Here is a 13,265-nt window from a genome sequence, read left to right as displayed (position 1 = left end):
GGGGTGGAGGGAACTGATTTTAGATACTGACTTTAATAGAAATCACACAGCCCAATCTCCAAGCATAGCTTGGACAATGTAACCCTAGGGTGTGTCTGCAACCAACAGCAGCAAAAGAACTTCAGGATATATTGTCTATAAAATCTCCACAGGTCTGAAACCCTCTGCACCACAGAGGATGAGGACGATCTGGTGCCTTTATTTCTTGTAAGGTGCTGGTTGGGTTGGCATTAATCCAGTGATTATTTATTATTATTTGGATAGCACAGATACCATGCTTCAAGCTCATATGGGCTTAAGGGGAAGGATGCCACCTCCACTCTTACATCTGCTCCCCTAGAGATATTTGACCTCAGATGTACTCTCATCACTTCTAACAGGAGCCCTTTTTAAAAAAATTGCTCACATGCTGTTTGTTTCTGTCAGCTGCTGCCTTCAGTGAAATGAATAACCTAATTGCGCAGCTGTGAAGAGCTCTGGATTCCCTTCAGGGAGCCATTCCTGGAAGGTCACACCTCTCTCAGCAGAATGAATTCCACTTTTACTCAAATGAGGGATAATTAAGAATTCAGCAATTGTGGATTTGGAAATGTTTGGGACAGAGTAAATTGCCAGCTGTAGTTTTCCTATTACTCTGCCCAATGCCAGCATCTGTCACTTACGTACATATAGTTATAGCTACTTAAAAGTAGAGTGACTAGATAGCAAGTGTAAAAAATTAGGACGGGGTCAGGAGTAATAGGTGCCTATATAAGAAAAAGCCCCCAAAATCAGGACTGTCCCTATAAAATCGGGACATCTGGTCACCTTACTTAAAAGACACCACCTTAGTTTAAAGCACTGAACTTTCATAATCCCACAACACCCCAGTGAGGCAGGTGGGTGAATATTAACCTCATTTTAGAGACAGGGAAGCTCAGAAAGAGAAAGGGGAAGTGACTTGCTCAAGGCCACATGGTGAGTTCAGTGGAAGAGATAGGATCAGAACTCAGGACTGCCCTGAATCCCAGTCCTGTGTTCCTTCCTCCAGATCATACTGGCTTCCACCATCAGCCAACTACAGGGCAAGCATGTGAACATGTGTCTGTGCACACACCACCACACTGTTGCATTCACAGCCAGTATCCCAGGAAAGCATACATGATATGTACCCACAAGACACACCTGGATTTCTGCCTCATGTAGACCTGCTTCTCCTAAATGTGAATGCTCAAATCTCAATATCTGGGATCCTCCAAAGGAATTTTCCAGGCTTCTACTTTTCTTGCATTCCAAACATTTCACAGCTGGGAATTTCTGTAACCAGGTTTATACTCATTTTTCTTTTCTTTATAATTGTCCAGCAACATCCCAGAGCCAAACGTCTAACCTTTTCTTGTATTTTGTTCCTGCACTTCTAACCCAGCCATGTTCTGGTCATGAATGAATTTACAGGAAATGGCTGCATAAGTAGCAAGGATGCGATTCCTGGTGCTGCTTTTGCACCCTCCAGGCACACAAACTCTGCACAGCACTGAGCCTCAGTCCCCACACGGATCAGACTGACATAATCCTTCCCCCTCCCCCAGAAAACTGGGCAGCAAAGCAGAGAGTGGCAAATACCAGTTTTCTCCTAATACATGCAGTCCATCTCCAGCTAACTGCTCCTGCTGCAAGCTCGCTATTGTTCTCTTTAAAGCCAGTTAACTTTCTTCACTCCGCTACCACCCTCTTTGATCTGTTTCTCTTCCCAATCACCACCCCACATCTCTCTGACCCTGGCCAGGTAAATGCAGCTCCAGAGTTGTTTGCATTGTGCCTGTCTGCTCCTCTTTAAAAAATGACCTGGGCTGTGAATGGTTGTGCTTTTGTGCTAGAGTCTCAGAGATTGGGCTGCAACTACCACACTCTTCAGACAGGAACACATTCCAGAGCTTACAAAGCATGTTTAGCTTTTACAGGATTAAGGTAATAATTTTCATGCTAACAAAAATGGCTGGCAAGTCTCAAGGAGCTAGAGGAACCCACAAGTGATTTCTCTAGCAGAAGGGCAGGACTCTACTTGGCAGAGTTCCACTGAAAGGCAGATAGAAAGTGACTTGTTTTCACAAGGGTCCTGATATGGCAGCTATCCTACTCAATAAGGGAAAGTTTCTTTTCTGTTTGGTAGTCCTCTGGACAGGCCCCTTCCTCATAAAGCAGGTGACAAATATGATGCCAGTTATTACAGTCAGGCCAGAAGACTTTGCAAATGCAGAGAGCTGTTGAGAAAAGAATTTCATTCACAAACTGCTCATAAATTTCCAGGCAGCTTCCAAGAATCTTCTGAGCAGCCCATGAATATAAAGAGCCTGAAAGTTCCTGGGCTGTAATTTGTCTCTCTATGTATGAGTGTTCTTGGCTGAAGTACCTGAGTTGAAGTCATTATGGGCCCAAATCGCTGTCTGTCAGGCTGGATTTCTACAGCCCTGTAGGTTGTTTCTTGCCAATTTTCAAAGTGTTACTACTCTCCTATCTCAGGTATTTCCAACCACTGGCAAGAGCCCAGATGCTTCCCAAGGCTTCAGACACTTAAATGGAGATACATTTTTTGTGTTCAGTTTTTCTCCTGGAGAGGACTCTTTCTTATCTTTGAACCATCATCTGAGACAGCAAGGGAAACATCCAAAGGTCTCTGGAAGTTCAACCCAGTGGTCCCCACCTTTGCAAATCACCAGTCACCACTCAAACTCTTGTCTAGAGAACAGTAGAGGAAATACTATTAGCTGATAGTTTAGTGGGATATGATGACATCCTCTTGTACAACAACATTGGCAGATACCATCAACACTGTCCCCAACCCTTGGAGGTCACTGTGGTTCACAGAAGGCCTGCAACTGATGGAGCAATGAGGGAGAAGGCTGAAGTGCCAGTGGTGCAGAACTCACTGCATGTCTGTTCATTTATCACAGAGAGCATTTCTGTCTCTCGCTATCATGGTAGAGACAGTGGCAAGGAAGCTGTTCTCTCTCTCTAGCAGAGTGTCCAACAAAGTCAGGCCCAGTGGAACCACATGCCTATTCTGTGCAGGCAGGAGAACTCCACAGCCCTCTTGCTAAGAGCAACTTCCTAGCAAGCTGGCTAAAAAGACAGATGGGATTTGGGCTCTCTGGAGAATACCACCAGGCAGTATTAGGGCAAGAAGTTAAAAGCCCACCAACCCATACAGCAAACCTTCATGCTGGTGTGCTCAGTGATATGCTGGAGGAGAAGTTGTGTCCTCCCCTGCAGCAGGTTCATTATTTCCTCCTTGGCAGAATCCCACCCTGGGCCCCAGCTGCAGAGGGTTCCATCCTTTTCAGTGCATGGGCCTGGCTACCAGGGGACACATTAGTCAGTATGGCCTGGGCGGTCACTAGCTGTGAATGCCATATGATGGTGCTGACACCGAGTGGGAGTGTCTCTGGGTGTAGTGAAGGGTGCCAGTCACAACCACTGCATTTCTTGCTGCAAAGAGTTGGTATCAGGAGACACATTTTGCAGGGAACTCCCTCCCTGCATGTGTTTGATTAGCATGAGTTGGAAAATCAGTGAAGGGATAGAAGACAAAGCAATTAAGGAATGTCGCAATGAGATTGTTTTTGTGTAGCCAACACATTTTATTGAACGTGACTGACTTTTTAAAGCCAATTCCACTTCACATGGCCTATTAAGAATCACACATTGTATTATTTGTCTGAGCTCATCAAACGCCAACAACAGGCCTTCAATGTCTGTGACAGCCCTGGGAAACCTGAGATTTTGTCACTTCAAACCCATCACCTTCATTCTGCTAAATTATAGAAGTGGCTGCTGTAAGTGTTATGCCCACAGAGTTGGCTTGTGGTCGCTGAGTCCTCAACTCTTATACCTGAACACGAAACTGACACCAGGAGCCTTGTGGATACCTAGGGCCTTCGTAAAAGAGGCAAACCCAGCGAGGTTGGCAGTGTGGCTAGTCTAGCAGATAAGTAAAGGACATTCATCCCCTTTGCCCCACTGTCACATCTGATGTGTGGAGCTGGCTGCCATGCACACAGGTGAAGCTTCCTCTTTCCACTACTACCTGCATAAGGAGCACTTTGGGTCTTAGTGGATATGTCACATCTCAATACCCAGAAGCAGACATGCCAGGACTTGAGAATCCATGCCACAGACAGATGACCAAACTAAATACATTGACTTCTGGTGGATGGAGTTTATGCTCCTGCCATCTGCCCTGTGAGTGCTCCATCTGCTAGCAGCTTCAATCTCAGCAGCTGCGTAAGGCTCCCTGGCAAAGTTTAAAAAGAAGTAAAATTATTAGATTATTTCCTCTTTCCAGACAAGTCTGGTGCCCTCTGCTCCAGCTTGTGTTTGGAATAGTGGCCTAAACCGGGAAAACCAGAAGCAAAACCACTGAGCTATCCCCTGGATATGCCTGATAACAAACTGCTTCTAACCACCTGAGCAGTGTCTCTGCCTCCTTCTGATTAGGGAGAAGAGAACTCACTTGCTGAGGACCTGTCACACGTGTGTGCAGATTGAAGAGCACAGTCCCAGTAAAAAAAGGGGAAGTATGAAATCCATGGGAAGGCTGATATAATGGGGGGGGGGGGGGGTTTACACTTCCAAACTACGGGCAGGTGCAAACTTGAAAGGCATGTCCAACAGCCTCAACTCCTCCCTCCACCACGAAGGAATTGTCAGCTGTCACCCCCAGCACCCTCCGAGGGCACTGAGCCCAAAAGGGTATTCATCCAGGGAGGCAAGCAGGGCTCAGGCCCCACTTAGGGTTAGAAAAAACAGTTTTTAATCTGAGTTTTGTGTGTCTCCTGCACTGCTTGTAGAAACCTCCTCTGACTCTGTGTCATTGCAGCCACCATGTGTTAGATTGCCATCTCAATCTGCTATGGGCACAGAACTCCCCTCTTGTGTCTGAGCTGAGGGGTTTGCTGCATGCCTTCGGAAAGCATGACAGCAGCAATGCGGTTCAAGAAGCCTTGGATGTCACACACAAAATAAGCAATGCTGATCCCTTCCTCGTAATCCACTGCTTGCACTAAGCAGCTTGGCTGTAACTCTGAACTAATTCATCAAGTCTGGATTGAATCCAAATTCAGGTAATCAAAAGCAGGAGGCCAATCTGCACAGCACAGTTCATTCATTCCCCTGCCACTGTGTGGCGCTCCCACGCCCAGGAGCACAGTAATGACTTAATCTTGCTTCAGTGTGGAGGAACGGCCAATGACTTTGACGTCCCTTCCAGCTCTATATTTCTTTGGCTCTGTGACTTCCTGCTACAATTCCTGGACAAAGGCGCCTTTCCCCACTAGCTCAAAAATTAGGCATTTTTTAAACACCTTTTAAAAAGCATTTTAGGTTGAGTTTTCTCCCTGGTCACCTGAAGAAAAAAGGTGAGGCTAAGCTAGTATACTATAGCGCCCTAGTCTGAAACTCTCTGCTTTGCAAACCTTTCCAACAAACCCTTGTCTCTCTCTCGGACACTCACCCTTCAGTTTAGTTTGAGATCACACCAGGGTAAGTGGTTTCAGCAATCTTTAGGGCACAAGATGAGAATTATCCAGGTCTTCCATCTTCCTTACAGATTCTGGCACAGAGAGAAGAAAAGCTCCCCGCCCACACTTGGTAACAGAATTCACAGCCTCCCCAGGGATTCCTTTCTAAGCTGGGGACTGCATCTGTTCAGTAACCCAGCATGGCTTGCTAATAGCTGTCCACAGTGTGTCCCCAGGATGTCCCATCCTATCACAGGGCAGGGATGTCAGTGAGAAATCAGAGACAAAGCTGACGGGAAATCTGCCTGAGATGTTTTAACTGTGTGGAGTGTGATCAGAACTGCAAAAATCAGCCTGAATCTCTTAACACAATCAAATAGAAAATCCATCTAAATCAGACTGAGGTGTGAACGCGGGGCAGAGTGAGCGCAGGCATTGCTGGGGAGAGGTTTCCGCAGCACCTCTTGGTTTTATTGCTACCTTCTGCACAGGAAGGTCTGACTCACGTTACTGCACCATCAGGTACCCGGACTTGGCTGGTTCCTGTGGCAGGCACCAGTACAGCTATTAACAGAGATTAATTGGGGGGGGGAGAGGTTGCAACTTTTTCTGCACTGTCCACAAAATCCTGAGCAAAATTTACTTTTTGGCTCAATTCCACAAAAATGAAATTTCTGTTTCTTTGCTAGAACTATTTGCATGAAAAATCAGTTTTCTGAGTGATGCCCCACTCAGCCGTAACTGCGCTCTGCCCCCAGAGGTCCAGGCCTGAGGAAGCTCAGTCAGAGCAGAGCAGAGCCTTCCATGACCTAGCACATACTTCTGTGATGAAGGCAGCAACATAAGACTTCAAGATTACAAATGAGATCATTCCCACTGCAAGCAGATCCTGGCAGACCCTGCCCCCAGCCAGCAGGGAACTTCCTCCCTGCTAATAGGAGAGTCAGACAAACAAATTGATCTTCAACACACTGGACTAATCACTGAAATCAGAAGCAAGATAGGCTCTGCAAAAAGTTTCTTATAGTGCAGCATCTGTAGCGCCCTGCATTACTGTTAGTGATCCAACCAAAGGAAAGTCACCCACAATTCTCAGTACTGCAGAAACAGTGCTATGGTTACAAGAGAATGTGGATTCAGTTTAAAGAAATTTCAAACACAATAAAACAGAACAAACCATTGCCTCCATTCCCATACGTGTTCAGGGCCAGGGACGGCTCTCTGTTTTTTGCCACCCCAAGCATGGCAGTCAGGGAGCCTTCGGCGGCATTTCTGCGGGAGGTCCGTCGGTCCCGTGGCTTCGGTGGCGGTTCTGTGGGTGATCCTCTGGTCCCGAGCCTTCGGAGTACCACCACCGAAGCTGCGAGACCTGGTGGACCTCCTGCAGGAACGCTGCCAAAGGCTCCCTGACTGCTGCCCTCACAACAACTGACAGGCCGCCCCCACCCCAGCTTGCCGCCCCAGGTATGAACTTTCTGTGCTGGTGCCTGGAGCTGCCCCTGTTCAGGGCCTAGGTAATGACCCAGGATAGCAGATACACTTGCTCTTCTTTTCACCTGGGGTAAATTAGACTTCTAAAGTGCAAGTTGGTTACTAAACTGATTCTTCTTCTGGCATATGCTTCTGACAGCACAAACAATGCATTAGAGGAAACTAACCTGCTCAGAATATAGAGTTTGACTGTACAGTGGGGTTCACTTTGAATTAGAAAATTAAGCCTACATCTACACTAGAGAGCTTACAGTGGCACAGCTGTACCAATGCAGCTGCACCACTGTAAGATCTCTTGTGCACCCGCTCTGTGCCAACGGGAGAGAGCTCTCTCATTGACATAATTAAATCACCCTCAACGAACAGCAGTAGCAGCTATGTTGGCATAGCATGTTTTCTGCCGACATAGTGCTATGCACACTACCACTTCTGCTGGTGAAACGTATGTCACTCAGAGGTGTGGTTTTTTTCATATCTCTCAGCAACGTAAGTTTTGCCGACATAAGTGGTAGTATAAACATGGCCTTAGTGTCATCATATCCTTTATGGTAAAACCTCCTACCTGTTCAATTCACAGAGCAGGTGCAAGGATGGGGATGCCCCTGACTCCATCCTGCAGGCTGCAGGGTTTGCAGAAGACTAAGTGTAATTTGCATGTTCAAGTATCAGTACAGGAAGTACTAGAGAGCTCATCCAATCAGGGATGTGACTCATCAGACCAGTCACAGCTAAGCACTCAGCTTGGTTTTCAGATATTCATGTTCAAGCCACAGAGCAAAAATTGTGTACAAATATTTGTGGAGTATATCTGTACAATGGATAAACTGAAGGAAATCTCTGCTTGTTGTCAGATAGCAGCTACGTAAATCAGATGAATTGTTCATTGTGAGTTATTTGCTAGCCATAAAGGGACATATTTCAAAAATGTTCTCCCCCAAGTTGCAACTGCAATTTTTCATTAGCAAATCTCTGAGGGGGAATTAATTACATGGGTACCTCTGAATAGAAACTGCCCATATATAGCAGATGAGGCATCTAACTATCGAGTCTGTTGGTGCAAACCCCATCTGCATGCACATAATCTATTATTTGCAGCACAGATAGCTGTGGATACAAAATAGAGCAGCTTGGCTGAAGCTTATTTAAAATTTGGCCCAGAAAATCAGAGTTCTCAGCCATCAGCTCCTCCAGGCTGTCTGGATACATGACTTCCGGAGGGGAGCAAGAGAATCAGGATGTGAATTCCTAACTCACCGGGTATAGTAGGAGTCCACGCCCAGTGCCTCTCGTACACTTGAGATGTAGAGTTCCAGTGCTGAATTAGTAACCGTTTGGAAGCCCACGCTGCCTGCTTCTTGAATGTCCCCGGCATTCTCTGCCATGCTGTCACCCAGAGAGTATTCATGAAACTTCAGAATTCCTGCAAGGACACATTAATTGCCAACATTATCGACTGTGTGAAGGGAGTGCACTGCCAAAGAAAGCAGTACAACTGTTACAAGTCCTGAGGGGTTGGCATCTCCAGCAGAAATGGAGAGAAGCATGCTGTGCTGTGTCTCCAGAGGGCTTTCCAGGAGTTAGTCCAATATGCTATATTAAGACTGTGCTTTTAAAATCTGGTTTTGTACTTTGCAAATGATAGTTCAAGGGAAGAAAACTCAGCCGGACTTTAATGAGATGTTCAGAAGGCACTTACTACTATCACAGCAGCCTCATATGAATTATAAAACAGATGTTTCTTGCAAGCATCTCCCAGGGAAATTCCAATAGCACATTTCAATAGTAGCATATGAAAAATGTCTATTAATAGTATCTGACCACATAAACTGGACACACAAGGGCTGAAAGTCTGAACAAAAATGTTATTCCTACAGCAGAATCTCCTTGTGTCACATGGAGATTTCTCATTTCACCCTTACACACACAAATAAATACATGCAAAGAAGTAAAAGGTAGATTAGTGCATATTAAAATACTAAAGCAAGAACATTACACAATGGGGTACACCAGAGAAAGGAAACATTCATACCAGGAGTCAACATTTTGTCAAGGATTCAGCTGTTACTGCAGATAAAACCCTCCTCCAGTCGGACCAGCATACACTTTCTGATATGATTAACCCTGCAGTGCCACAGCGCCTGGTGATCACTCTTGAAACATTACCCTGGGCACCCTGTTTGCAGTGGCAGCATAAACAACAAACCAGGTTGGAGAGAAGAGATGATCAAATAAAAAGACTTAAGCAACCTATTCTGTAGCAACAGCCGCAAATGGATCCATTGAAATGGTGAGTGGGGAGCTCTGAGGAAATACTACCTATGCTAGAATGAGGAACCTGAGATGCTCTCAAAGTTTCTGCATATGTATTGGAGAAGGCAAGAAGAAAGCAGAGAGCTGGAGTGCTGTCGTCAGCAGCTAAGAACTCCCACATAAGAGCCCGTAGTAAGGCAGCCAAAGGTGAAACAGCAACTAGCCGCAGAATAAGGATCTGAGAGAGGGAGACAGAGCCCGAGCAGACTGTAACCAGCACCGCCCCGCAGAACTCGGTTACACAGAACAGCCTCCAAGGGCCTGGGCAGTTACAAACCCAATTGCCTCAGGAGATTGGTTGTGGCTGCTCTTCTACAAGCTCCTAACTTGTGATGGGGATGTTGGGGCCGTGACTAAATCTTTATGAATCTCAGTGACAAACCCTGCTCCTCCAGCTGATACCATCTTACAAGGCCCAGTGCTGTCCCCAGTGTGGTAAAACCTTCAACATTTTATTATGCAAAATGTATGGTTTGAGAGGGCAATTAGTGACCATGTGTGTAATGGGACAGTAACCTCTCTTCACTCAGATCCACAAAGGATTTGAGTACTCCTAGAGTAAATAATCAAAGAGATACATCTAGCGAAAAATACATCAGCCAAGCCAAAGAAGTTCATTTGTGTTTGCTTTCCTTTTTGAACCACGTTCAATGCAATCTGAATTAGTGCTCTTTATCTCTGTCATGATGAAGGGTTACAATTATTAAATTATACACAAGAACTATTCCTGAAGATTTACAGTTATCACTTTATTAGATAATGAACAACAGTTGCATGCAAAAGGGGATCCTCTTCAAATTAATCCTTCCTGCTCTGCTCATCTGTGATAAATGTTTCAAAATTCATGTGAGGAAGATTCAGAGGAACAGACAGTTAGATGGCATATCAGGAAGCTGGGCTGCCCTCCTGTTATCTGGAATCCACTTCAATTAATACAGTACATGTCAAATGCATTTGGAAGCATAAAACAGAGAAATGTAATTAAAGTGAGGTAGCATGCTTGGAATCTCATTATCACTCTGCATTGCCCTGTGGGAAACCCAGACAGATTGGCTGTTGAAAAATGGATAAATTAAGCACCTGAAAACTTTTCCATGTATGGGTGAATGTCAAAGCCCTGAACATGCTTCTCTGACTGAACTTTCCTTTCCTCTATTTCTGTGCATGCCACAGGTGCCGGCCTATTTAGGTCCCATGAGCCAGCCTGATTCCCAAAAGGAATATCAGTCCTCAAAACCATGAAGTCCTCCTGCTCAACAGAGGGGAATGGACCAAAAAAAAAAAAATGGGTATTGAGTAGTCACGAGGGACAAAGAATGAAAAATGCTGGAAGAAAGTGTAGGTTAGATGGTCAAAAGAAGGGTACAAGAAAGGAACTCTGAGCTGAGAAGCCCAGGTAGCGTTCACCTCTCTACAGTGGAAGCCACCCAGAGGAATCTGCCTGGATGTGCAGACAAAAAGGTGAACAGAAATTGGCTCCTCTCCACAGTCCCAGAGAATATCCCAGTCCAACTCCCTCTTTCTAGCCTGGTAAATAGCCATCTTGCCCAGCGCCACGGGGAGGATGACAGGGAGGCTCTGAGATTTTGTGGGGTCACACATAGGAAGTACATAAATAAAAAGGTGCAAGGAAGGTGCAGCCAGGAGTTTCTGGAGGAGGCAGGAAACAGGCTGCATCCAAAGGTTGCCAACTCTGACTGAAGCTATTCCAGGAGATTTTCCCCCCAACATTATGTAATGTCATTAAATTGTACCTATTAAAATCTCCTGGATTGCTTTCAACAGTCACCAGGAGATCAATGGCGATTCCAATAGACTCCGAGCCAATCCAGGAGGGTTGGCAACCCTACTGCAACCTGGTGCACTGAAATAAACAGGCTCTAGGGTCTTCTCTCTTTCCATAGAAGGGACAAGTGTCATGGACCGCGTAAACTGCACCAACAACACATCTGTGCTCATGGCTCCATGAAGGAGCTGCCAGCTTATGTCCCTAGTGGTCCTTGGAACCAAGGTGGAAAGGTGACAGACTGATAGCTCTGGGATCATGTCAAGACCTTCTCTCAGGCATGGCACCAGCACAGCAGTGTGAATCTTACCCCCGCCCTCCACAACTGACCCACCAGCATGCCTTAGCCCTGACCAAGGGAGGCTTCCCTCTCTAGAGTTACAAGAGGAGTCCAGTCTCCATGGCTGGCTCTATCCTGGCCTGCCCACAATGGTGCTATGCAGCACTGGTTTCTGTAGAGATGATATTTGTGCACTAGGAACAGGACAAAACCCCCATCTCATTTTACCAGGGTCCCCAAAACAGCCCTCAGACGGAGAAACCTTTTAGTTACTACCGTCTTCAGGCCAAATTCCTTCCTAGAATAAGACCAGTGACTACAACAGATTTAGAGCAGAGATGAATTTGACCTGTGGGTGTGCATTCAATCCAGTGCCCTCAGGGTGAAAGGATGCATATCCAATTACCAATCCCCTGAGCCAGCCTGCCTCTTGATCCAGTTTACACGGATGATCCTATTTTCCTGCTTTCATGATAATATTAGATAAAGGATGAAAGATAGTTCCCCCAGCAGCTGCCAATTCCCCAGCAGCTGCCAATTTCCATGTACAGGTGACAAGGGCTCCATTCCCTCTGTAGCTGAACTGCCACCAAAGCTACCAAGATTTAACTGAATTCCCAACAAGAGCTGAGTATCAGTCGCAGTAAAATGAGTTGTGGTGAGCAACTGCAGAATAAGCACCCTGAAAAGATGTCATAGCACTATCAAAGAGCAGGAGCGTAAGGATGTGGCAGCAAAGCACACTGCATAATCCAGGGCATATTTCACATTACAAAGTGAGGCTTTGAGTGCCAGGCCCAGCCTCTGGGTGGTGGAACAGGACGAGACCCTAATGGGTCTGTCCCAACTCTGATTTCTAGGATTTCCCCTTTGCAGGCTTTGGTAGTTGACTCTAATCTACAGAAAGGAACCTTACCTGCCCCAGGAGCAAGCAACCAGCTGTACAGATAGCCGGCAGCCAGCGAATAGTAGAGAACAAGTCCCCTCTGGCCATTCACAGTCTCCAGAACCTGGTCAATGGTGACGGGGGAATAGGGGTCAGAGTCCTGCTGTCCAGTCTGACGTTCCACCAGCAAGTCAGCGAATGCTCTCGTTCGCCCCCTTTCTGCTACAGCCAGGGCTTCGTCATGGTGGCCTGTGAAGAAGAGCCACAAGTTAGGGAACAAAGATGTGTCTCAGGCCTGCACCAGACACGGCAGAGCACTGTAAAAGGGTAGAGAGCATGTCAGTTATTTCAGTCCAAACAGCACCACAGGTCACAGGGCAGCAGCACCTCTATGGGCACTTTCTTTGTTTCCCCAGCAACCCCAAGCATCCTGGCTGGCTGCACGTTGCTTCTTCCCAGACTACAACCCAGTGCCCTTTGGGACTCCCTGGCACATCAAACATCCAAGATATCCAGTACCTCGGTCACAGACCCACAGGATCTGTGCTACATTATGATTTGTAAGCTGTCCCTTCAGTGTGCCAGACCCCAAGAGGTCACACTTTTCCACAAAGGTAGGCCCCAGGGCCTCCACACCTCTGAAACAGAGCCTCTACTTTTCACTGCGAGCTCTGCCCAGAGTGTCTGACTGAAGCAGACCTGCTGTTTGGAGACTTTTACGCTCTTCAGGGATCAAAGTAGCTCAGCAAGTATCTGCAGTGACTCCGGGCAGCCTTTTCAGAACTGAGTAGGGTTCATTAGTCAAGTGTAACACAGCCTCAGGAAGCCCTTCGGTGAGCTCGAGAGGCAAAGTTAAGACAGAGTTCAGACTGGCCAATGCCTGGGCTACACGGAGCCATGCTGCTGTAGAAACCATCCAGGCTCTCTCTCTCTTTCTTGATCTCTTTGCCTGTCAGTCCCAGGTGAGCTTCTGTGTCTCTGTGAGCCCAGTTCTTATCACTGCCTCCTGTCACCTCT

The 13,265-nt window shown here is 46.5% G+C and overlaps 1 protein-coding gene across 2 annotated transcripts in view; it reads right to left on the bottom strand.

Moving 5' to 3' along the window:
* The window catches only part of TTC28 (tetratricopeptide repeat domain 28), a 316,685-nt gene that overhangs the window by 63,353 nt on the left and 240,067 nt on the right, over window positions 1-13,265 (bottom strand). For both annotated transcript variants that reach the window (XM_030582635.1, XM_030582636.1), the window contains exons 10-11: window positions 12,279-12,497; window positions 8,241-8,406 (exon numbers count right to left, since the gene is read on the bottom strand). In XM_030582635.1, the coding sequence (XP_030438495.1) occupies window positions 8,241-8,406; window positions 12,279-12,497 (385 nt within the window). The remainder of the gene's footprint in view (window positions 1-8,240; window positions 8,407-12,278; window positions 12,498-13,265) is intronic.

This window comes from Gopherus evgoodei, chromosome 13 (assembly GCF_007399415.2).
Source record: "Gopherus evgoodei ecotype Sinaloan lineage chromosome 13, rGopEvg1_v1.p, whole genome shotgun sequence".
Classification (NCBI taxonomy): Eukaryota; Metazoa; Chordata; order Testudines; family Testudinidae; genus Gopherus; species Gopherus evgoodei.
Note: the sequence above shows the minus strand (reverse complement) of the source record. Positions and strands in the feature narration are given on the sequence as shown.